This window comes from Caloenas nicobarica, chromosome 17 (assembly GCF_036013445.1).
Source record: "Caloenas nicobarica isolate bCalNic1 chromosome 17, bCalNic1.hap1, whole genome shotgun sequence".
In the NCBI taxonomy this organism is placed as follows: domain Eukaryota; kingdom Metazoa; phylum Chordata; class Aves; order Columbiformes; family Columbidae; genus Caloenas; species Caloenas nicobarica.
This window is the reverse complement of record NC_088261.1, coordinates 7,401,955-7,427,426: the sequence shown is the minus strand read 5'-3', so window position 1 is coordinate 7,427,426 and position 25,472 is coordinate 7,401,955. Positions and strand designations below refer to the sequence as shown.

At 49.7% G+C, this 25,472-nt stretch overlaps 1 protein-coding gene across 1 annotated transcript in view; it reads left to right on the top strand.

Moving 5' to 3' along the window:
* Positions 1 to 435: 435 nt before the first annotated feature.
* CAMKK1 (calcium/calmodulin dependent protein kinase kinase 1) overlaps positions 436 to 25,472 on the top strand; it is a 45,232-nt gene continuing 20,195 nt past the window's right edge. Inside the window, exons 1-8 of the mRNA XM_065647044.1 lie at positions 436 to 950; positions 8,002 to 8,049; positions 9,607 to 9,660; positions 16,844 to 16,895; positions 17,422 to 17,555; positions 18,135 to 18,171; positions 19,382 to 19,403; positions 21,262 to 21,350. Coding sequence (XP_065503116.1) covers positions 495 to 950; positions 8,002 to 8,049; positions 9,607 to 9,660; positions 16,844 to 16,895; positions 17,422 to 17,555; positions 18,135 to 18,171; positions 19,382 to 19,403; positions 21,262 to 21,350 — 892 coding nt within the window. The 5' untranslated portion in view covers positions 436 to 494. The remainder of the gene's footprint in view (positions 951 to 8,001; positions 8,050 to 9,606; positions 9,661 to 16,843; positions 16,896 to 17,421; positions 17,556 to 18,134; positions 18,172 to 19,381; positions 19,404 to 21,261; positions 21,351 to 25,472) is intronic.

Here is a 25,472-nt window from a genome sequence, read left to right as displayed (position 1 = left end):
CTGGGGTTGGGTACGTAACAGGAGGTCTTTTACCCTACAAGTGAGAATTCAAGAGGTCAAAAGTTTGACTCTTTACCCTTGGCTTGTTCAGAAGCTGTACTTCTTCCTTTATTGTAAGCCCTGGTTGACTGTCGGTCTAGCTACAGAAGGAGTTGTTCTCTTTAGCTGTGTCACTTGTTGCACATCAGATAAAATCTCATCTTTATCACTTTCATATCTAGCTCAGTGCTCAGGTTTGCGTTTCCTTCTGAGTGTTTGCAACTTGTTCACAGCCTGCTGGTGTTTTGCCTTTGCTTTTTTTTTTTATGTTGGAAGAAGCCAGATGTGGATGTCTTGGTTACATTTGTGTTGAGTGAACGTTATTGTTCATTTTACCTCTGTGTTTCCTTTTAGGTATTTCATGGAGAGGTTCCTGCATGCCACGTGCTGTCTGTGAATGATAGCATCGCAGCTCTTTGCAGTGCCATCTGAGACCATACGGGCTGGGCGCAGCGATGGGGGACTCTCCAACAAATGCCGTCGATGTGGGCATAGACACATGCTGCAGAGACACGCAGGCTGAACTGGCAGAGCGGGTGGCAGCCATAGATGTGGCGGCTGGCCCAGGCAGAAGTGACCAAAATGGTGAAGACAACAATGAAGAAAATGACACTGTCTTTTCTGATAATATAAAGGACATCCAAAGAAATGGAGTCAACAGTGACGTGAGAATTAATGAATTTCTGCCTTCCCAACGGTCGCAAGATGCTCACTTAAGGCATGTTCCCAAGAGACCTCTCACTAGACCTGTCTTGTCAAGTAGGAAGTTGTCTCTTCAGGAAAGATCATCAGGAGGTTATTTGGCCTCTAGCGACACTCCGGGTTGTGGCCCTTATGCCACAGGGCCATCGCCACGTATAATGAGGAGACCAACGATAGAGTCCCATCGGGTCTCCATATCGGATTCTGAGGTAGGCATGTTCTCCCCTAGAACTACGGGGTGGAGGTAAGCCTGTCTTCACTCGTAGTGTGAGTCTGCAGTCTTTTGCAGTAGTAGGTCTGAAAGCACTATTTTTCATAAGGGGGCGGGGGGGAAATCCCCCAAACCAGGGACCGTATTAGCTTGGAATGGCTGAACACCTTTGCATCCATCCCTCAGACCTCTGCTGGGTGCAGCCCTGGTCCTGACATTGGCTCCTTCAGCCCTCCCCTGCCTGGGATAGTCCTGTGAAAGGGCTGGACCCCCCTGTTACGTAGCAGTAGAATGCAGAAGGCTTGTCAGGGTGTTCGGTGAAAGGGCTGTGGCCAAATGGCTTTGCTTTCATGACTCTGCTGTGTGCGCCCTTGGGGAATTTATCAGTCACGGTAGCTTTACTGCTGGTATTTTATGGATTTAAGCTTCTGGAGATTATGTATCTCCTATTGTATTTTGCCGTTATTGAAAGCACGATTTAATTTTATAAAGAGCTTAAATGCACTGATGCTTCCTACTCTTGTCAGGGTTTTCTTTTGTCTTTGAAGTGTTTGTATGGGTTATAACAGCAGTGGGAGCCAAGGGCTGTGACCCTACTTCTTCAGAGGAGTTTCTCTGGTTTGTTCCTGCCCCTCTGTCTCGTGTCTGCTCTCTTGGTACCAGCCCTGGGCTCAGGCCTGTCCCGAGGTGTTAATGGTCAAGCGTATTGATGGAAGGGGCTGCTGGTTGCAGCTCCCTGTGTTGTGCTGTGTGGGGAACCTGTCCCCCTCTGCTGTCCTGGGCAAGGACAAGGAGGAAGGTGTCTGCAGCTTTACTTTGCAGCCTTTCTTCCCCACCGACATGCGGGCAGTGACATGCTGGCACCTCAGAGAGAAAGGCTACTCGGACCACGCTCCCTGGTGCCGTGCCAAAGATGCCAGACCTGCAGCGGTGGCCATGGGGAAGGGGCCTGCAGATCAGAGTTCAGCAGGGCTTTCTTTGAAAGCCAGGAGTGGTGGAGGCGGTGTAAGTGAGTGGTTCTTGAAGCCAAAATGTTTTGTAAAATGCTACTGCCTGGGGAAGGATTTAAAGTGGGGAATGGACTCTCTGGAGTACTGGGGAGGGACTGTTGTCTCTGCAGGGCTGGCAGCTGGTTTGGGGAAAAAACACAGACTCACACCTGAGTTATCCCCCAAGCCCAGGCTGTGCGTTTCCTGAGGTTTTAATCTGCTATTTGTGGAGGAAAACCTTCCAAGTTTTCCTTGCCTCACTATTTCTCTCCAGCTGCTCACCCAGTGAATTCAGCTCTGCAGCTGTGCCCTGGCAGCGAGGCAGGACGGAGACAGCAGCGGGGGCTCAGGAGCAGTGCCCGTCTCACTCTTCCTCATCCCGTTGATGGGAACGTGTTGCTGAACATGGCTCTGCTGGTGCCGCTGTGCCAATGTGGTGCTCCCGGTTGCGATGCCTAAATGCCACTGTGGTCCCACTCTGTGTCATAAGGGACCCAAATCACTGGAGTTTAGACTTTTGCCAGTGTGGGTCTAAGTGACCTGGAGCTTAACATCTGTGTGGCTTAGAGCTCCCCTCCTGAAAAGTGTGTGTTTTCCCCTTGCAGATCTGAGAGGACAGGTGCTGTGCACAAACAAATCGGCCAAAGTTTTGCAGGTAACATTTGCTGTGAGGTGCGTTGTGGCATCCCCAGCTGATAAGGATGTCTGCAGAAGGTGCACTGCAGAGCTTGCAGCATCTGTGACAGTAGCAGTGTGCCTTAACAAGGGGACGGGGAGGGAGAGGAGCTGGTTCTTGGAAGCAGATGTGACTTGAGTGCCAGCTTCTCCCATCCTGCAGTACTTTGACTGTGCCAGGAGTGGGGCTTGTCCGAAATCCATTTCAAAGTGACTGCAGTCGAGTGTGACTAGCACATTCCCATTTGCAAGCAGATTCAGAATACTCTCTCCTCTCCCACAGCATCTGCATCTTGGGGAGCAATAGTTACAGCCTTGGGGTAGGAAATGCTTAGTTTGAAATGCAGGTGCGGAGCCTCTCATTCCACTGCTCCCGCAGCAGTCCCTTACACGCAGTGCCACATTTTTAACGGTCACTTGGGTATAACAATATAGAGCTGTGCTCTGGTTCAGCTCAGATGCTTAACAAAGCTGTGCTCGTTGGAAAGCATCATTCATATTAATGGGGAATCGCTGCGGTAGGAGCGGGAAGGGAGCCCAGACGAGGGCTGTGTGCGGTCGGAGGTGGGTGCTCGCCCTCGCTGCGGTGCTCTCAGGAGCTTCCCAGCCTATAAGGACAGTATCTCTATCCTGTAAGGAATAGGAAAACGACTGGAAAGTTGCGTGCTTGTTTATAGGATGAAGTTTGAGGCTGGCCACTGAATAATGAGATATAGGTATGTGACAGCAAGGCGAGCGTGCAGCCTGCGCACAGCCCGGCTCCGGTGTCCTGCGTGTGTCCTACCGGTTGTTGCTAAGTGGTTATTGCACGTTTGTTGTGTTTATGGCTGTGAGAGGCATTGACAGCCCAAATCCAAGCTATACAGCTAATTGAGATACAGCAGGGAGCTCGGAAGAGAACTGGAGAGCAGATCTGTTGTTACATGCATTTGCTGAGTATGTTTGCTGTACACAATTAGCAGAGCCTTGGATGTGGGCAGGGAAGACTGAGCAGAGCCAGGAGATATGGGCAGGGTTTCTAAGAGTTACGGGGGACTCTGAGGCTTTTGGTCCTTTGGGGGCTAGAATAACCCTGTGATGAGAAATACAATCACGATGTACTTAGCAGCAGCTGCTGTTTGTGTTTTCTGTTGATCATTTTGATATGCAGACCCTCAACCAGCAGGGAAGCTGGTAGGTCACTCTGACCAGATCCAGCTCACCAGTCAAGGCATTGCCCCTGGTCCCTCTGCAAAAGTGATTCTTTGACACATCTTGTTCTGGGCAAGCCACACATTTGTACTAGAGTCCCTGTCTCTCACCTGCTTAAAGCCATTTTGGAGTTGGTCCTTTCTGCTTGCATTGTGTATCCAGCATCATCAGGCAGTGCCTTTCAGGTGGCAGGACGTCCATCGCTCCAGCTTGTGGCCGTTGCCCGAGTGAGTTACAGTCTGTGCAAAAATGAAGTTCATGAGCATTCAGGCTTTATCGGTGGCACACATGCGGGCGCCGTCCATCAGGAGCCAAGACGGATGGCATAGTTGTGTATAAAAAATTCTTGTGTTATTCTGATAGCCATCTAGGATTGAAACTGCTTTCCCTCTGCAGTGACAGCAGGAGAGGCAGCTCACTGCCTTGCTGTCAGCAGTTCTGTGTCCTTCATTGACCTGGAGAAATAATGGAGAGGTGTGCTACTGGGAGATGGAACGTGAGGATACCACAGAGGCGAATCTTCTGCTGTTCTCTGCTGAATTATGGAAGGACCATGTGTTCAGTTAGAGAGATGCTTCTGAGCTTTTTTTTAATGCTGGTCTAATACTTGTTCACAGGCTGGGAGGAAAACCTGTGTTCAGGGATCAGAGGGCCGAGAGCTGAAGCAGAGCCTGTGACTGCAGGAGGATTCACCCGCTGAACCCCCAGCTCCCCAGGACCAATGGCACAAACACCTGCCTTCTGAGCGGGGTTGCTTGGGTCTGTTATTTAGGAAGACAGTGACTCCAGGGCTGCAGCAGAGCCAGGGCTTGTTGTCTTGCACAGAGGCAGCTCCTGATCAACCCTGCAGAGCCATCAATTAGCTAATTGCCCTGGGACAGATTGCTGACAAGCCTGGATCTGCAGTATTAACTCTGCAAGAGAAGTAATCCATTCTGCTCTCCTGACAGCATTACTGTGTACTTAATTAACTTGATCTGTCATATCTCTATCAAAATTGATCTGCAATTTTAAAAATTTCCTACTCATTCCCTACCTTTCTTAGATTATGAATAGCCTGTGGCCTGGAAGGTCCTTTCAGCGCTGCCTTCTCTGGTAGGAGTGCCACTAGGCTGGTGGCATTTCTGCTGCCTTTGCTGCCCATCAGTGCTTTGCTCTAACAAGGGAATGGCTTTGCCTTTAACTGTGGCACGGAAGTAATTGAGGTGAAGCTGTTGAGGGTACATAACTCTGCAGAACTGAGGCACAGGCCTCAGAGTTTACGTTGCTGGCCCGTGTTGCCTCTGATGTGACATTCCCAGCTGCCGCTTGGTCCTGGCAGCGTGGTGAGCAGAGAGGGTTTTCCTGGGGCTGCTAAAAGCAGCTTCTGCTTTGCTGCACAGATGATGCTCTAGCGCTTGTACGTACCGGGGCAAGACTCTCTGAGCATGTTTGTGCAGATTGATGGGTGTCTTGTCACCGTGTTTGACAGAGCTTGTCCCACCTGAAATGGCAGGGCTTGTGTCTGAAAGGGTGGAGGTGCTGGAAACTGGAAATGGCGTTTGCAAATGCGATGCTGGTTTTTTTTCATTCTACCATCCCAAACCAAACATTTTAGGTAGCCACGAAAAGTCTTTCTTGGAGTCTGGCTAGAAGAAGAATAAAATGTCTTTTTCCAGGCTTTCTCTCCAGAGCTGTCAGCACAGTTAATTGCTTTATTCTTTCTCTTTTCCAATCTCTTCTTGCTGAATTGTCTTTTCTCTTTCACATGTTCCTTTTCTCTCTCTGCATCCACCCACTCCCTGGCATCCCGGTTCTTCCAGCTCCTGCATCCCATGGTCTCTCCACCCTGGGAGCAGCAGGAGGTTGTTCCAGCTCCCGGCTGCCTGGATGGCCCCGCACATCGTGTCAACGGGCTGGGGCCGTGTGTGCTTCAGCAGGAGAGGATGAGTCAGGCCGGTGCATTCTCCCTCCTCAGTGCTGCATGCAGCGGGGAGGATGAGCTGACAAAGGGAATTTTCCTACGCTTGATGTCCATGGCTTGTCCCAGAGGCATGGAAAATAAATCACGTCTTTGTCCTATCTTTCCTTGGCTCCCCACATCTTTATTGTAGGTCTGCTGCTTGTTTGGCCAACTGCTGTCAAGAGCTGTGGGAGGCAGCGCTTCGATGAAGGGCTCATCCAGGTCTCGTGCTCCTTCAGTCTCTGGGAGCTTCCTGGTTTTCTTCATAAAGTCATGATTTCCTTGTTGTCCGCCAAGGTAAACTCAGGTGGGACCAGGGCAGTGGTGGGGACCAATCTACTGCACAGCGTGGGCTGGAGAGCTTCCCCTCCCAGCCCCACGAGTCCCCCAAACTAATTTCTTCTGGAGGTCTTACTGTGATGCTCAAACTAGAGCTGTCTTGAAAAAAATCAAAGATACTTGGAAAATATTTCTTCAGAGAAGTTTTCCCCACAGGTATTGCTAATTTCTTTTCCTTGGATTAATTAACCTTTAAGTTACATTTCCAACTTGTCAAAGGGCAAGGTGTGAGAGGAGAAAACCCAAAGCTGCAGCTTCAGAGGGGCTGGAACGGGGCCGTAGACTTAGTTGCGCTTTATGATTTTTTGATCAATTTTTACTTTCTGTGGCATTTATTCCCCCCTTCCTTCTCTTGAGTAACACCTTGGACATGTTAACAAATGGGGCATCTTGTTTTTTAAGGCAGAACAATTAGTGCACACTTGGACAGACACAGCACTCTAATTCACTGACAGCCTTTCATTAAAGGATCTCATTGAGGTTCTTGTTTGTATTTATCAGCAGTTGCAAATACATTGGTGTGATTAAACCAAGAGGACTGTACAACATTATATTTAAGAAACACTTGGCCCAAAGATAGGTGTTTTCCCCTGATAAATGAATAGTACAATTATCCTACTTACTGCAGGAGAACCAAATAATATCATAACCCTGCCAGTCTGCAGCAACACGTGGCAGGAGTCACTTGAGCTGTGAATTGTGATCTTTCTGCAAGAAAAAGGTAGAAAGCACCTATAATCTGGTTTGATTTTTGCTGTGTTCAGCTCAAGTGCTGGAAGCACAAGAAGCTGAGATGCTTTTCACCGGTGATTATCTGAGCAGGGAGTGATGGAGGAGTGGATGGGGTACGGATGCAGCGAGAGTGAGCAGAAACTCAGACTGCTGCAGACCTTGTCAGCAGTTCTCCCTTCCTTTATTCTCATTGACTGTGGTGATTGCTTGTGTTAGGAGTGTTTTCTGGTTGGTGATGGAGAAAAGTCAAAATTATCGTCTACCACATCTATGCTGTAATGCATCCTGAGAGGCAGGGGATGTTGCTTTTGGTGGGGATGCGGCACAGGGCTGGTACTGTAACACCCCCTGTTCTTACAGACGGACTGAAGGCACCTGGCACCGCTTCTGCTTGCTTTTGTGGGAAGGCTTAACTACCTGTTTGTGTATTTTATGTCAGTAATTAACCCTGTAATTAATGAGGATGGAGGGGTCAACTCCAAGTGAAATGCAACCGTGGAGGTTTTGCTGCTGCTCTGAAAGAAAGCGTTCTCTGTCGGGTAGTACGATACTAAAGGAAAGGGTAGACTTGGCATCAGGTGACTGTGTGGCTCCTCTTCTTCCTTGACTTCCAGCAGTTGACACCTGGGGCCACCATCACTCCCTGCCTGGCTCCCGGTCTGTCGAGCGACTCCACAGCCCCTCGTTACACCCTTGTCACAGCTCGCCGGGGGTCTGCATCCACCCCTTGGGGTTTCAGTGCCGAAGAGCCTGCAAATAGAGATCAGCCCTGCTTAGGGGCGATTTATTTTGGCAAACACTGTGTTGGCTGAAGGGAATCCGTATTGTTTGCGTGGCACTGCAAAGGAGTTTGGCTCCATGTGCGCTCCTCAAAGAGCAGCTGTGATCCAGGTGAGGGTTCCCATGGGCACAGCTCCAGGCTGTACCTGGGGCGATGTTGGGGATCTGGGGTGGAGGGGCCTCTGGTGTTACACCAGCACAACTAGAGTCAGAATTCAGCCCATAATTGCTTTGTCCTGGGCTGTCAAAAAAAAAAAATACAGTGCTTATCATGTAACATATACCACTTTAAATACGATTGTCTTTTCATTATTCAGCACTCTGCCTCTGCTTGATACTGATTCAAACTCAGTCATTTGCTTTTACCAATACTCTAATTATGTTCTCCTTTTGATCTGCAGGACTGTGTGCAATTAAACCAGTACAAGCTGCAGAGTGAAATAGGCAAGGTATGTTACTGGAGCTCCTGTTTGTCACAAGCAACCTGCATGGACACAAAAGTACAAGTGGAAAGACTGTGGCATCCAGAGGCTCCTTGCAACTTGTGTTTGTTTGGGGTTTTTTGTTTAATTTTTTTTTGCCTTATTAGTTACAGCAAATTTGGTTCAAGGTCAAAGTGGAGCTACTTCCTCTGAAATCTAAATTTATTCTTCTTCCCCTTGAAGGCAGTTAAGCTGGCTCCCTTCCAAGGTATTCGCTTGCCAAATATAACACTAAGTGCCTTTTGATGCATTAAAACAGCCCAACAAGGCAAGACAACCAAAAAAAGATCAGGGCAGGTGTTTGGTCCCCATCAGGACTAGTTTATGTCCATGAATGAGATGCTAGTTTAATTCTAGTCCCCATTTAAAAGCCGCAGAATGATTCAGAAGGGATTTCTCCTTAGTTATTTAGAGGTCTGGGCTGGTGGGCAATCCAGACACTCGCACATTTGGACGTCTGCCACCACTGCAGATGGGTCCACGAGTGCCGGTGCCATCTGGAAGCTGTGCCTACCTTTGCAGTCAGAACACTGCAGTCGCAAGGGACTGCACCCTGAGCTGCAGAGACCTTCACCTAAAGTTTCATTAGCCCAAACTCCCCCCCAGAATGAGAGGCCCCGGGCTGCAGGAGGAGACACCCTTTCCCATGTGTGCTGTGTGCTCGGCTGCTGGCAGTCATGGCATAATGCTAGAGATGCCACTGCTGGTGGTACAGCAGATCATCGTCTGAAACGCCCACACAGCTTCAGTCCTGCTTATGGCTGTTGTCAGTGGCTTAGCTATGACTTAAGGAGAGTATGAGGCCTTTTCTCTGGATTTGCCCCTGCCTCCTCCTTCCCTGTGGGTCACAGCAAGTCCATCAGCACCCTGAGGGTCTGCTGGACCTGCTGAGCTTCTGGATCAGCCAGATGGCTTGTCAGTCTTCTCTGAGACTTAGACCTTCATTCCAGCTCTCAGTAAGTCAAGAGAAATGCTTTGAAGGCTGTAACGTTCACCCCACTCACTTATTCAACAGGCATCTGTCAGGGATGATACCTAGCCACAATGTCATGTTTTACTTGCGTAAAATGTGTAGTGTTGACACAGAACTGCAAAAAAACCAGTGGTTTGGATGGAGTTTGGCTACCAAGAGACAGAAAGGTTTCCTGCTGAAAGCGGCCTTGCACAGAAGTATAGGAAAGATGTCCGTGCAGAATTTCCAAACTTGCACAGAAAATCTGCTTGAAAATTATTCTCTCCTCTCCACACCCATGTCTGAGTTAAGACAGACACAGTGGCTGAGGCTGAGGGCAGGAGGTGATGAGCTAACACTCAGCTCTCCAGACATTGCTAATCCTCAAATACCCCTTGGCTCCAACAGAGCTGCCAAAATCTACGACCTCGCTGCAGAGGCTAGTCATGGCCTGGCGCCTTGAAGGGTTTGGTTTTTTTTAATCTGTGTAAGGCCACGCTTTACCAGCCGTGAGCAGCAAGGAGACGAGGCGAAGCCGCTGAACTGACTGTGCAATTTGTGTTTATTTTTAGGGTTCCTACGGTGTTGTGAAACTGGCCTACAACGAGAACGACGACAAGTATTATGTAAGTGTCTCTTTGCTTCTCGCTGCTGCTGTTGCTCTTCTTTTCCCCTTTGCACCCCTGAGAACTAGGTCCCCTTTCCCTTGCTGGTTTTTAGCATATGTGCATTTCTGATTTGTGTGGCATGCAAGGAGTCAAACTTCCCCGCTGGGCACGGAGCGAGGTGCTGCTGCCCGCATGTCCGCTTGCGTGCGGCGCCGAGCGCGAGCGAAACCGGGTGGGCCGCCTCACACAACAGGCGGGGAACTCGGCGGCAGGCTGCAGGAGCGTATCGTTGATTTGTCTTGACATTTTCTAGCTCTGAAGCAGGTCACCTGAAATTAGAGGCATGTGGGTGGTGGTATTCAGCACCTGCTGTGCATTGGAAGATTGGCCTGCGTGTTTTGTAAGGAAATGGGGGAGTTTAGCAGAAAGAGGCTGAACGGCGTGGCCCAGCTGGGCGGCGCCTGGCTCTGCCGCATCTTACCCCCTTGCGGGATGCCTCCCCATACACCCAACAGGACCTTGCTGTCAGGTCATGAGGTGTAGGATGCAGGGCATAAGGCAAACTTTGGCTTTTAAATCATGTGCTGAGCTGAAGCCAGAGTTTGCAGGGGTTTGAATTTAAAAAGGCTGCTTATGCTGAAGGCTCCTTTGCTGTCCCTCTGCTTTTGGAAGTGTGCAAATCCCAGCTGGGATTCCTGCAAAAGCTGCTTGTGGAAGATGTGCTCTTGTCCCTGGGCTTGCCCTGTGGCCTGTTTTGCTCGGGCTGAGAGCAAGAGCTGGGCAGCTGGCGGAAGGCAAACTGCCTTGCTGTGTGTGGCTGTGCCTGAAGGCTTGTGGGAGCAGCTTTCAGCAGTTTCTGGTGGATCCCAGGGTGGGTTTGTGCCCAGCAGGGCTGGATGGTTGCAGTGCTGTTGAACCTGAACCCAGCTGCCCTCACTGGATGAAATGTGGTCATTTCCCTGCTGCTCCCCAGATAGTTTTTTCCTCCCTGACTCTTGGACTTAGGAGTGACGGACCAGGTTGGCAGGGCCGGGTGGGAGCTGCACGCCTGTTAGCATTAATTAGCTCTTCTGCGCTTCAGTGGGCACAAAACTGCAGGAGAAATGCCTTGAAATGAAGGATGGAAGAGATGAGAGAGAGAAATCTGGACAAGGTGTCCAGGAGCTGGCCGAGCGAAGGAACCACAATTCTTTCCATCCCTGCGCTTTCCAAGCTGACTCACCCACCGCAGCAGAGCCGCTGCTGTTTCCAATGGCTCCTGCTCTCCAAGCCCTCCCTCCCGTGCCCTGCAGCAGGATGGTTTCGTTCTGCAGAGAACGATGTGCCTTCCCTGATCCATCTGTCCCTCCAGTACAGGCAGTGCCAGGACCAGCAGCACAGAGTAGTGACACATCACATAGCGGTTTTTTCCAGCTGAAAATATTTTTATTTGAAAATTGTAATCTTTGTTTTGTCAGTGCCCTTTTGTTCTGGGAATACCGGTGCTGTGGGCTGCCCAGGGCGGGCAGGGTGGTTGTCACAACTCACAGGGAGAGGTGGGTTTAGGTTGGCATTGCCTGCTGCGTGCTCATCCATGTTTTGGATATAGGTTAACTCTGTGGATGTAGATTTATCTGGGCAAATCAAAGCCAAAAGTGAAAGCCCATGTCCAGGTTAGCCTGGTGTGTGTTAGTTAATCCCCGCTTAATCTCTGTTTCTTTTTCTAATCTAAGCAAACACTTTAAAGCTGCTGCAGCCCGAGAGTGGCTCCTGTGCCTGGACACTTCTGTTTCAGCCTCGCTACTCGGAGAGGGACAGGGTGACCCCCCGCCCCGTGCTGCCAGGATTGCAGGGACACGTTCTTCGGTCCTCCCTGACCCTCTTGTTGTGGGGGTAGAGGCAGGGTCTGAACCAGCTCTCGGCAGCAACCCGGGGGCTGTGGAGCTGATCCCGGGAGGTGCGTACGGCGCTGCGGGTGGAGAGATGGGACCAGAGCGAGAGCATCGGCAGCGTCTGCCTGCGTTGTATTGCGGTGGGTGTCAGCATATGGGAGAGGAGAGGGCAGATGGCTGCGCTGCCGCCCAAGGGCTGTGATGCTGAGTCTGTGTTCCATGTGCTTGCTGCCTTTTTGAACTTTCCCTTTCCCCAGCTGCCATCACAGCGGACATGCTGTGGCCCTTAATTCTTCCAGGTGCCCGTGCTTGTGTTTTCCAGGGGTGCAAGCTGTGATGGAGGGACCTCCACTTTTCCACAATGCTAAAACAGCCCAGGAGCTGGCAGACTTTTTAAAGCTTCAGAGAAATAGCAGCAAATTGCATAACTGGCTAATGGTTGCTTAGCTCCCCACGCGTCCCGGTGTGCCTGACCCACGTGCTCTCCCAGGGCTGAGAGAACTTCTGTGCTGATTGCTCTGGCCAAGGCTGCGTTGCAGCGATGCACCCTGACCCCCCGGGGGTACCTAATGCAACTGCCTCTCACCAGCACTTAGTAATAGCAATTGCAGTTGGGAAGGCCCTTTTCTGTGTGTTTATTTTTCCCCAAATTTAGCTCTGGAGGGTTGTTTTTGTCTCAGTAGTAAAAAGCAATAACAGATAATTGTTGGAAATCAGCCTCTAGAGTAGCCCCTAATAACTGATTCACACGTGCAATGTTTTAGCATGAGGCCAGGCTCTTGCTCCCTGTTTTATTTTCTTTAAGCTAGTGTGTTGCAATAAAAAGGATCAAAACTTTAAAGAAAGCAGAACACTTTTATTTTAGAGTATAATTCAGTGTGTGACTTCTGATTCTTGCTGAGACATGGGGCCCTTTGCTAGCACTCTTTGTAAAGGCAGAATTTATAGGTACCAGGAACTGTATTTAGTTCCTGTCAAAGCAAAAGGAAAAATTTCTATTGCTCTACTGAGTTTTGGATCTGGCCTCGAATTAGGAAAAACTCTCAAGGAAAAAAGCTGATCACCACTTTTGTGTTGTATTTACTTTGTGGGGTTTTTTTACCTTCCATTAAAGATGAATGAATGCTTCCAAGAGCTTTATCCTTCGCTGCCGTGAACAACTGCAGTGCCGTGGAGAGCTGTGAAAGTGTGCTGACTGACATCAGCGGGTGCAGGGAATGTGTTAGACCGAGGAAACGGAACTTTCTATGCCAGGCGTGTGACCCTGGAGGAGACCCTGTTGGGATGTGGAGCTGGGTGGCAGAGCAGAGGTCCCTGTCACCGTGCTCGGTCCCTGCTGCTGCTGGGGCACGTGAAGCTGTTACAGCAGCGCTTGCGGGGCTCTGCCAAGGAGCCCTGTACAGCTGGAAAGGGTTCAGTGTCTCACTTTGCAGGAGGTGCTTTGACAGTGACTAGGGGGGAAAAAAGGAGGGAAGCCAAGCTCTGTGAAAAAGCAGCAAATAAAAAGCAAAGGCAAATGTGTCCAGGCGGAGATCTAGTTTGGAGTCATTGCACTGATGGAATTTGATTCTGTGATGCCTCAGGTCATGTCTCCTTCCTATTTGCAATCTTTAAATCAGCTTGCAGAGAAAAGTGGTTATGATGGACATTTGTTATGCTACTTCTGGACAAAAGCAATGGCATTGTAAGTTGTCAGTGGGTTTATCTTTTTTTTCCTTTTCTTTTTTAATCTGGTTTCCTAAGAAACAAGATTTGTGTGATTGTGCTCTCTGCTTCTGTTTGTACCGAAGAACCTTTGCTAGGGGGGCTGTTTTCTACCAACTCTCGACGATGGGGAGAAATTCCTTCCAAGAAGTAAAAGATCAGGCCGAACAGAAGTGCTGCTGCTGAGGAGAAGGCAGCCAGCAGCAAGCCCTGAACCTTACCAGCCCCTGCAGAAGCCACTGTGGTTGCCACCCAGGTGGGAAGGGAAGGCTCAGCTCCCCTGTTTCTCATTCTCTGGCTCACGTAACAGCTACTGAACTGCTGACAAATGCAGGAGCAGGATTTTAGGGGCATGGCAGCCAAGCCTGTCTGGTTTAGGCTTTTCTTTTCAGTGCTTGTCTCTCCCAGCAGAGCTTTCCTCTTAGCCTCTTTATTTGAGGAGTGTCGTGGTCAGACAGGACCCATGAGGAAAGGCTGGAGATGCTCTCTGGCCTGCTCAGCTCTCCCGCAGGGTGCTGTCACGCACTAGCAGAGGATTTAGGTGGTTGGTAACAGTTTTTGAGCAACATCCCCCTCCCCTGGGAGCTGCAGGTAGGGACTGTGCACAGATCTGCCTGTGCACGGGTTTGGGTCCCTTGCAGTGCATGCCCCACTGTTACCAATAACGCACCATCCTGAGTGCTACAAGATCATCACAAGGTGATACGTTCCTTTGGCTCGATCCATTTTATCACACTTCCTTCCCCAAATAATGGCCTTTTGGCTGTTGTTACTACGAGCAGCAGGATATGGGCTGGAAGCCTCGCTGTTGTGACAGCAGCTGTGTCCCAGACACGCCATCTCTCCATAAACCTGGGAGCTCCTTTCCCTCTGTATCCTCACAAAGCAGCTTCCCTGTGGCTTCTAGCTGCAAGGTTGCTAGGAGAGCAGTAAACTTTGGGTAATAAATGTACATCAAAGAAAAGCACATGGTTCCTGCTGACTCTCAAAGGAAAATGTCACGACCCATGTCCATCTGTGAGTAGTCAGAAGGAAGGTGGGTGCAATGACACGTGTGGATGAAATTTCCTCCAGGTTCCCTCTTTTTCTGAGGTAAAGCTGTGCTTGCCAGTGCAAAGGGAAAACCCCTGGGCTTGTCTCTGAGCTGGTTCTTTATCACAAAAGCATTATCTGGGCAATTACCTCTGCCTGGGAGTACTAATGTCTTTCATGCATGTGAGCCTGCAAGGAGAGATTTGCTCAAGCATCCCTGCGTTGTTCCTATTACGTGCGGCAAGGAAGCCTTATCCTGCCAGCTCGCGCTGTAATTAAAGTGAGACTTCACCACCATATGCTCTCAGCTCTGCTCTTGTGGTAATTAAGCTGCTCTGGCCTGTTGCATGATGAAATTTGCTCTTCATCCCCCGGTTTGTGTTTGACAGTGCAGTGGGACGGATCCTCTTCTGATCTACCCCTCTTGTGTAGCGGCAGATGCTGCTGCTCCAAAGTTGGTGTAAGCACGTCCTGGGGCTTCTTCACAGCAATAGGAGTTTAGTGAGCTCTCCTATGATATAGTAACCCCTACTCATGTCCCCGTTGCCCCTTGTAGCAACCTGCAAGGAGTTTGGGTGACAGCAGTAGCTCTTGTCCTTGAGAGCAATTCTTGTCTCTGCTGCTGCCTCTCCCCAGAGCCTGCCCGGGGAAACTCGTGCCTGATGCAGGCACAGCTGGTGGACATGGTTCGGTTCCCCAAGCATTGATGCAACTGAGGAGCTTTAAGCAGCAAATCGCATCTTCTATCTCTTCTCTTTCTAAAGCTCCTTGCCAGAAGGCAGAGAGGACTCAGGGTGGGATCGGCACAAGGGCAGCCTGCTCCTCCTGGGCTGTGGCACTGGTTTAAAGAAAAACAGGTGGATGAACCCCTTTGATTTTTTTTTTTTTTTTCCCCATAAATTTTCATTATGGAGAGAGAAAAGCGAGGAGCGTAGGAAGATGAAAGTGAGGAGTGTAGGAAGTCCTCCAGGCTTGGTCCTGGCCATCCTTGGAGGTGGTTGTGCATGCCTCGGATCCTCTTTCAGCAGACCGTGAATCATTTGGCTGCCTGTATTGGACACAGCGCTGTGCTAAGTAACAGATAAGCACTTCTGAGTCTGTCTCTCAACACCATCATTTCCAACAGTTGGCTCGGGAGCTGTCAGGCAGACTGAGAACTACACAGTGTCTCTTCTCAATTACACACGGGTGCAAATCCAGAGGATTTCACTGGATCAGTACCAAGAATAACAATTTTTTCAGCGAGCCGTGAACCTGGCTGCAGCAGGAGCACTGATGGGCGATGGGGATCCTGGGCGTGTGGTGGCATCGCTGCCAGGAAAAACAGTTTGGGAAGGAGCTCACCGAAATGGTTTTGGCGACTTGTTCCTGGTGTACGTGTTAAAAACAAGTAGTGTGCAGAGCCTGCCTCTGGTATTAATGTTAAGTTCCTCAGCATTTGACTGTGTCCTGCGGGAGTCTTCGGTTAATTATATGTCACAGAGGTCACTCCAGTGTGAATGACAGATTTGGATGGCTAATTAATAGGAGTAACTACCCATTATAGGGGACAGAGCAAGTGACCGCCCCAGCTCCTGGGGGCATAGACTGTTTTCCGAAGCGCATTGTACCATGAGCTGGTTTCTCATGAAATGTTTATCTGCTGGGCTGCTCGGGGCTGTTTGAGTGGCCCCCAGAAAGGTTATTAACACACAGAGCAGATGGAGGCGTGGAGACTGTTTATTAAATTCAGATTGCCTTTTGCTGTTATGCTAATACCTATGGGATGGCAGAAAAAATTGCCCTGATCCCCTCCCACACCTCAGCTGCCCAGACGTGCAACACTGCGGCATATGATCGAGTAGGAGAAGGGAGAGAAGCCGTTGGCAAAAACCTGTTTCTTTCCCCGTGCTCCTGCACAGAGCTGGCTCCACCATTTCTGATGGTGCAGGGACAGATGCTCTGTGAAGTACCTCGCTCGTGGTCTTGTGCATGGTGCTGGATCGTGCTGCAGGTCCTCTGTATTGCTCTGGTGGCACAGAAGACGTTTATGGGGCAAAAATAATCTCGGAGAATACAAAAGGCTCCCCTGGGCAGGGCAGAGCTGGTGGAAGGGCTGTGTCCTCACCCTGTTCCTGGTCTGTGATGTAGGTTGGAAGGGTATTAGTGGTATGACTGTGACACTCCAGCTCTGTTCCTTCCCAAACCCTCTGGCAAAGTAAATGTGGAGCAGCCTGGAAGTGTCTCTGACTTGCAGCATGGCCATAGCATCATCCAAACCAGCAAGTACCAAAAGGTCAGCTGGAGGAACCCCCCTCTTCTCTCAAGTTCCTGCCCCAAATGCAGGAGTTCCTCTTTCTTTGTCCAATTTAAAATAAACCAATTTATTTTCTCATGGAAAAAAAAAGATGAATGAAACTAGCGGTTGGCAGTGCCTTTAGGAAAGCTGGGGTCAGCATGTGTATCTGTTGTGGCCACCACCAATCAGGAGATTTCTTCTCTAGGTTGAGGAGCAGACCAGAGCCAGTCCCTGATGCCCAGCACTCTCCCAGGTCACAGCAATGAGCACTTTGGCTCTTGTTTGGTTTTAACACTGCTTTTTTCTCTTTCCTCAGGCTATGAAAGTCCTCTCCAAAAAGAAGCTCTTGAAGCAGTATGGATTTCCACGTGAGTATCTCACATTTAGAGGTCTACCTGTTGTGCTTAGCTAGGCAAATCTCTGTAGAAATGTTGCCTGCAAGGGCTGCAGAACTTGGCCTCATTTGAAAGGTGCCCAAGTAGTTGGGGGGGCTGGTCTAAAATGCAACAGGTAGTGAAAGGGCAGGCACAACATCAGGGAAATTCAGTGCACTTGGTAATTAGGTTTCTGGCTTTGATTTTCTTGGTCTCTTTGAAGTGCAGACTCTTCAGCATTAACCATCTATAAAGCCTAATTAAGTGCTGGAGTCCTGTCCTCCCAGGGGTCTCCCAGCCCCTCAGGTAGCACCAGGCTCCAGGACCTGCTGAACAGATGAGGCTGGAGCTGGTCTGAATGGGACATGGAAATCTCAGTTTCAAGTGGAGACTGTAATGCTTGGCGATGATAACAAGAACAGCTGGAGGTTTTCTGCAGAGGGGCAAGTGGCTGCTCATGTCTGTGTGTCAGACACTGCTGAAAAATGAGTTTTTCCTCACCGTGTTATCACAATTGCAGGCCGGCCTCCTCCCAGAGGGTCAAAAGCATCCTCCGGAGAGCAGTCAAAACCCATGGCACCACTGGACCGAGTCTATCAGGAAATAGCCATCTTGAAGAAACTGGACCACATCAACATCGTTAAGCTGATAGAGGTGAGCTGCTTCTCCACCATAAGCTATTAATATGCTGAAACAAGTCTGGTGTGTATTGCAACAAGAGGATCTTCCTTCAACTGCTCCCTACTTAAGCAAAAATCAGTTTAAAATCATTGTTTGGAAATTTAAGCTGGTGATTCCAAGCAAGATCATACCAATGTATGACAAACTGCCATACCGATCCTGGGCTTTGGGCAGCTGGCTGTGCTGGTAGAAACAGCAGCGAGCTTTGACCAGTGGAACTTGTGTGTGGACAAGCCTGGGAAGGTGCATAAGTGCAAGGCTTTAGTGCCATTTTCAACATTGGCTGAGGTCAGATTAGGACAAGCAGTGCCTTTATTGGTAGGCTGTTTCTTCAAATACAGGCAGAAGCCCAGATTCTTCTGTAGACAGGAAAATCTGTGTCCTTCAAAACCCTTTTCTCTGCAGAATCTCTAAATATTAGCCGAAGTCGTTCTCAGCACTCTGCAGCTCAGCACAGTGTATAGGAAGCAGTAAAATGTTATTTGATTTAAAAATCTCTTTTTTCTGCTGTTTTTCCTCTTTTTCCCCTTACCTCTCTGTTGTCAATTACAGGTCCTTGATGATCCTGCAGAGGACAACCTGTACATGGGTATGTGAGTCATTGCAGGCTAAAGGAACCGTCTGGGCTTAGCCCTAGTGATGCAAATAACACGTACCAGGGCTGGGGTCAGTACTGGGAGGAAACTTGCACCAGCTTCAGCAAGCTTCTTTTTTCTGAAAAGTTACACGCCTCTAAAGGCAGCTGGGATGGAAGGGCCCCTCGCGGTGGGGTAAGGCAGCTTTGTGTCTTAGCACAGCTGCCCACATCTGCTTGCCAAGGGGACACTAAAAAGATGTGACAGCAGCTCTGTTGGTTCCAGTCCCAGAGCCAGGAGAGAAGGGAAAGGTGCAGGATGGTTTCTCATCCTCCTGGTACTAGTTTGGTCTCTCCAGACTCCTCCAGTAGGCTGCGGACAGCAGCAGGGACCCCAGAAAGCAGCCTTGTCTCCATGACCCCTACAGACACACTGAAGCTGGAGAGCCGTGAACTGCTGCAGACTGGCTTGTTATGCTTGTTCTTTCAGCTGATCTAACTCGCATCTGTAAGCAGGGCTGCCTGGTGCCTTGGGAAGGGAGGGTGATCTGCTCAAATTTCTTGGGAGGTGCAAGAAAACCCTTAATAATTCATGAGGAAGGATCTCGCCTACTAGATAAAGGCAGATCCTTCTGTATGCGGAACAGGTCAGAGGCAGGATCAGAAGAACACATTGCCACTAACCCAGGCTGGGGCAAGCCCCGTTTAACCTCCTGATCAGACACAAAAACTCATGTGCTCTACAAACCTCAACTCACACCAACAAATCCTCTCCAACTGCTCCTGCCAGGGAGTGTTTACCTGTTTGACAGCCATGTAGCTGTGCTGCTGATTGACACAGCAGAAATGGAGCAACGTGTTCTTAGAGCATCTCTTTTAGTATCACCAATTTAGCAGAGATATCACACCAAACACCTTCCTTGAATGTACTGGAATCAGAAAGGGCTGACACCGGGAGCAGCAGCAGTGTGGTTGATAAATTAGCACCCACTGTCTCCCTGCGTGGAGCTGGCAGGAGGTGGGGATATTTGTCTTTGAAGAGATGAATATTTTCATTTTGCCTCCCCTGGTGCCCTGGTCATGGGGGAGGAAAGAGAAGTGAGTGGAGATAAGTTGATTTTGCAGGTGTGGGAATGGATGTGGTTCTGTAGGTGATTAAAAAAAAAATGAATAAGCCCTGTCGTCTCTTCTGGCTCATTCATAGTTTGATTTTCTTTTCTTGCAGTGTTTGACCTCCTGAGGAAAGGGTAAGTAGCCCTTCTGGGATCTCTTGTGTTGAAACTTCTGGTGTCCCTCATTCATTTCCCAGGAATGATGTGGCGGAAGGGAATGGGCTCAGAGGACATGTCCTGGTGTCTGGCTTTGATCTGGAAAACAAATTTGATGCCAGTTCCCCATCAAGTGCCTGGAAGAAGAGGTTTAAACAGGAATGCTCTGCTGGGGTAACAGCCACGTCGTGGCTTCCTTTGGCACAAGGGGTCTGTGGTAGCATCAGCATTGACTTGCCAGCCACTGGTTTATTTTGCCCCTAGCACTAACATATTGCAGGAGGCCGTTTTTTTGCTGCATTTTTCTGTAGTAGAAGTGATAAGATGGTGGGAGTCTCTTCACTGCTTTTTGCTGCGTCTGCGCTGATTCTGCAGCTCTGCAGCGTCACAGTGAGGTCTGGAGAGCTGCGCCCAGGGCTGGGGAGATTCTCAAAAGGCTTATTTCTCTCTCTGGCCCCATAAACAAGTCTCTTGCGGGCCACCAGCTCCAGCAGGTTGCTGGTGAGAGGCTCCCCAGTCTCCCTGGTGACCAGGCTGATGACTATCCTGTAGGAGAGGGGGAGAAAAAAGCTTCTGTAACCAGCTGTGGCCAGGGCCAGAGAACATGCAGCTTGGCTGAGCACAGCCTGTCTGCCTCTAGCAGGAGGCAATTAGACTCCATTAGTGGCTCTGCCAGTCCTGCCGCTCACATTTTTTCTCCCCGGTTTCAGTAGAGAAAAAAAAAAAAAATCGTGCAGGAAGAGGGAGGGGAGGCAGTAGCAGAAAAATGCAAATGGGAGATGAAGGTTATCGATCAAATGGGCAGCAAGGGAGAAGAGAGCAATGCTGCAGAAAGGATTTGCTGCTGGGTGCTGAAGGGAAGAGCCGCAGAGCCTGGCTGTGGTGAGGGTCTGTTCTCTGGTAGGCTTTGGCTTGCAAGGACGGTGTCTTGGGAATGCTCACTTAAATCCAGCTCGAGTCAGTGGGTGTTTTGTCCAAATGCAAGGTCAAGCTGCCGAATACAAGCAGGATTAACCCCCAGTGCCGTGAAGTCCTTAGCTCCTGCCATTCATCTGCTGGGGAACAGAAGATGCTGACGAGCTCTTACGGCCTCTTTGCCCTCAGCTTTCAGCAGCACAGGCAGAAGAGAGGCTTTTAGCAGGTGCTGTGCAGCTCTCAGCATTGGTGGCACACAAAGGAGAGGAGAAGCTGACCAGGTAACCTTGGCTGTTCAGGGCTGAATGGCTGAGTTCTGGTGGTGGCTGAACCCTGAAGAGCAAAATAGGTTTTCAGAGCAGTTTAGCACAATGCACTGGAAGTGTTTCCACTTGGCCTTTGAGCCAATGGTGCTTGTCTAAGTTCTGCCTTGGTTTAACTAGCTGCATGCTGGCGTTGCTTCAGGACTGAGCCCCAGCAGGTGTGACATCCAGTACACAACAACAGCCACTCTGTCCCCACTGCTGCCCAGTACCTCCTGGTGATGCTGGTGCTCATGGCCATGAGCAGCTTTAGCAAGAAACAAAAGGCCAGATCCAGTTTTGTTCTTTCACTACGCTTATACTGTTAGGACTCCTGGTGAATTGAGTGTTTGCCCTGTTTTGTGCAGGCCACAGCAGTTAATCCTGGTGTTGGTGATGGCTCCGTAGCTCACTCTGGCTCTGGGACTGCAAAGCCACTCATCACCGCTAGCCCACCTCGCTAGCCTAGGTGTCACCATGTCCAGAAAGGACAGCTGCACCTCTGTCCTGTGTCACAGCAACCAGAACCTCCTGAGAGCCTGATCTTTGATGCTGGGGACATAGGGATGGAGAACTCTACATTCTGCAAAGTACTCAGTTACTCTCCCTCTTCCCAACAGGCCAGTCATGGAGGTACCAAGTGACCAGCCCTTCAGCGAGGAGCAGGCTCGGCTCTACTTCCGAGACATCGTCTTGGGCATTGAGTACTGTGAGTACCCCCAGCGCTGACGGCAGCTTTGCAGAGCGCGTGTCAGCCTCCTGCTCGGTGGGCGAGAAGCCTCTCGAGTCTGCTGGGCTCAGTCAAGTGAGCAAGATCCCTCTGTTTGCATGGGACAGGGTTGGCAGGTGGTGCTGGCCCTGCTCAGCTCAGCTTTACCCAGATGCTGGGAGCAGGCATCCCTTAGGACTGTATGAAAATAGTGGCTTCCTTTTGAATTCTGTTTATCTTGTTTTGGACAGCGTCTTTGAAGGCAATGACAGGGCCAGAAAATGGGTGCTTGCAGTGGCACAGACTGAGCCAACCTTCCGGGGAGGTGGTGATTCAAGTGTGTCTCCAGGTTTCCTGCTTGTAGCCTATTTGATTATCATCACCTTTCTTTAGGAAGTCTTCTCCCAGTGTGACTGAGATGCTGGATGCTGCTGGCATAACAGTTCCTGCTCAGAGGAAACTTTAAGTTTAGGAGACAGTCAGAAAGAAAAAGTAAAGTGTGGGTAGTTTTAGGCAGAGGGAGTGAAACGGGGGAATAAATTACAGGATGCCCGAGCACTCCCAGCAAGAGGAACAATAGGGTGCTTTATTTTGGGCTATTGAGTAACCACTTATTTTATTAGCAAATGAAAGTTAAAAATGATGTTCTCCCAAAACTGCTGGGTAAATGCATGGCAATTATTATGTAATTACAGAGGAAAAGTGCACCGTTTGTGCACACTGAAGGAAAAGTGTTGCCAGGCAATCTAGAGACTGCAAGGTAATTTTAATGTAAGCATACATAATTGTTATGTAATTTGGGAGGCTCAATAGCCGTGCAGCTGCTTGAAGCTCGCAGTCATCACAGCAGCAGATGCATCATGCTGGTTGGGTTTTATTAAATTAGAAGTTGCAAGCTGGATTCCTATGGGAACCTGCAAGGTGTTAACCCAGGCCGGTGTGCTGCCGTCGGTGCAAATGGTACGTGGTGGGTGGGAAGGGGCCGCAGGAGCCAAGGCGATGGGAAATGTGAGCTGACCTCTTAAATTAGAAACAGAGGCAGGTTCAAGGTCTGCAGGCCAGGGAGATCTGTCCCTAGTAGCATATCCCTTCCTCTGGTCTTGGAACTGCTGCGGAAATGTTTTGAGGTTAAGTGTAGTAATATTACTAGTTTGTGTGTTCTGGTTTTGTATGCCTATTTAGAGCTGGGCTCTGTTGTGTGGACTGTGTCAGGAGTTATTTAAGCATGTGCAAACTTTAATTCCTGTCCTGATGAAATGGGCCCTACAAAGGAAAGTGGTTTTGCTCCCGCTTGCGGGATTTCCCCAGTACTGACGGCACCACACGCACCCTCCTGAACTGGGGAGGCAGGTGGTTGTCTGTGTGGTGTAAGTACCACTGGAGTGGTAATTTCAGAATGTACTTAAGTGCTTTAGATGGAAAAGTTTTGCTGGATTGTGTCATTGACTAAAGCATGTGCTTAAGCGTCTCTGTGAATTGGAGATATGTGCAATTACCTCCCTTTCCACTTGTAACTTCCCTCTAGTAGTGCTCATCTGGGGTTATTTAAGCCTCGGTCTCCCTTCTAGTAAGGCAAACATGGTTTTCCCAGCAGAAATAGGTGTGCTGGATAGCGAATAGTTGCCGAAGGGGTTAGCAGCTGCGGCCGGGGGGTGAGTACAGCACTGCTGCGGGGCTGGGCAGCTGCGGGTCAGCACGGGCTATCAGTCTGGGGTGTCTCGCAGGGGAACCCACCAGCCGTACACCCTGCAACGTGCCTTCCAGCACCCGGAGGTCAGTGGCCCAGGCACTTCCTCAGGCACAGGTTGTCTCTTCATCGAGTAGCAGCCTCTGATGTTGTTCCATTCGTCTGTCCGGTTCCTTTTTAAACTTGTGTAAGTCTTCAGCGTCTGCTACCTCCTATTTACATTCTGTGGGGAGCAGTTCCCACTCGGGGTTCAGTCTGATGCTGCAGGTTTTCAGTGACTTGGGAACAGTCATGCCCTCTCCGTGCCACCCCTGGCTTATAGACCTCAATCACTTCTTCAGGGGTGGCCTTTCAAGGCTCCTTGTCTCCGCCAAGTGTCTTTCTCCCCCTCTGACCATGTTAGAAAAATCTAGCGGTCCCAGAGCCCCCCAAGCCTTATTAACTGAGGGCACAACAGTATTTCAGAGTTCTTTTCTACAGTAAGTGTGGCTGAAAATATTTACTGTGGGAGTTGATGTAGCACTCGCCCCAAAAAAGCCTACAGGTTTGCTGGACAAAGACAGATATTCTGCTGTTTTCCTTTGGATATCCTAGGTACAGTGATACCTGAAGAAGGGTTTTACTTCTTGAAGGCAGTAGAGTTTCCTTCTGGGTTGACTCAGTGGTGACTTGTATTTAATAACTGCACAGCAAATGGGTTTGCTGAGTGAAGGTGTATTTGGTGTCATGCCAGTTTGCTTTGGCAGATGAACACTGGAAACCAGTACCAGGTGAAGTGTGTAACATGGGAGGATTTTCTTCCAGTGTCAGGCTGTCTGCTCACCAGAAATGTTTTCCTTACTGTGAGCAGATGTTTGGTTCAACGCAAGAAGCAGATACCTGAAACTCTTCCCCAGTGGCAGGAGACAGACGTGGGAGCCGCGGGAGAGGTGCGAGGGACAAGTGTCCTCACCAAAAGGCACAAGCAGGCAGGTGTCCCAGTGTGGTTTTTAGGACTGAGACTCAAGGAGCTTCATTTAGTAAAAGCCTTAGTAAAGCACAGGAATAAGAAAACACAAGGTCTGTCGAAGCAGGTGGCCTGGCTGTGACACTAGCCAGGAGCAGACGCTTAGCACAGAACACGCACGCAAGCTCGACCCAGGGGAAAGCCCTGCTGACTTGCACAGCCGAGATGAAGCACAGCAGCTGTCCCTTCTGCTGTTTAGCTGCAAGCTCAATATTTTATCTAGCTCATGAGAAGCTGAAATGGTTGCTGTCAGTGTGGCTGAAAGGAAGAAAAAACATTATTTCCTGCACTCTCTAGAAAGCGCACAATTTCCTGCCTTTGAGCGGGTCTAGGGAAACTAAGGTTTGCAGTTCTGGTCCCCTCTGCTTGTCTCTTCTGAGCTGTTGGGTTGAAGAGGTCATGACACGCAGCTAAAGCCGTTGGGAAGTCACCTTTCCTGCAGCAGTTCTCCGCAGGGCACCTGTACAAATGCCTGCAGTGCTCCAGAGCCATACGCGCTAAGCCTAGAGCAATAACAAAGCGCCTGACGTGCAGATCAAATCTGGCTTTTCTGAGATAAGACTTAATCTACTTGATCGTTGATATACGAGTATAATTTCCATTATCTTAAAAGGAAATTTAAGCAAGTAAAGCAACGGCTGAGTCAACACAGGCTTGTCTCTTCTGAAGAATATCTACCGCAACATGAGCCTGGGGTAGGTGTGCTGAAGCATCAGTGTAGATGGGTTTGATCTGCTTTGGCTCTTGGCAAAGGTGAGTTCCTGAGACCTCATGTTGGTGTGGGCCGGCAGAGCTGGGACATGAGCCCATGACAGAGCTGCTGAGTGCTTTACTGGTACTGCCAGTGAGCTACTGATCCATCTGTGCCCCCATTCCTGTGTGGGAAATGGGGACCTGCTCCCTCTGCTCCTGCCTCTGCAAGTTCAGAGCCCCTCAAAACTGAACACGGGGATGCGAGGGCTCTGCACCGCAACTACAGCTGCAAGGTGCTGGGTGTTATAAATGACACTATCAGGAGAGGGGCTGCCTTGTGTTTTATCATGTGCAGACAAGCTCTGTTTAGATGATCAAAAAAAACCCCCAAACCAAGCAAAAAAACCCCACCTTTCACGTAGCTGTAAGTGTTGCTGATACATAATGAACAAGGGCTTTATATAAGAATGAGAGTAATTAGCTGGTGGAGCAGATCAGATGTGTACTAGAGCCTCTTAAGAAAGATCAGGCAGTTTGATCGTTGTGGTTTGATGCAGTTAAGTGATTGTGCTCGGGGTCAGACACAGCCTGTGGCACAGACCGTGCAGGTATTTTGGCAGTACTTGCTGCGTGTGCCCTGCTCCCCGCTTTCCCAGGGGTCCCTTGAATGCTGGCACGTGTGTGGCCGTGGCGGGAGGCTCTGCACGTCCTCTGGGACTGGTGACATATGATGCGT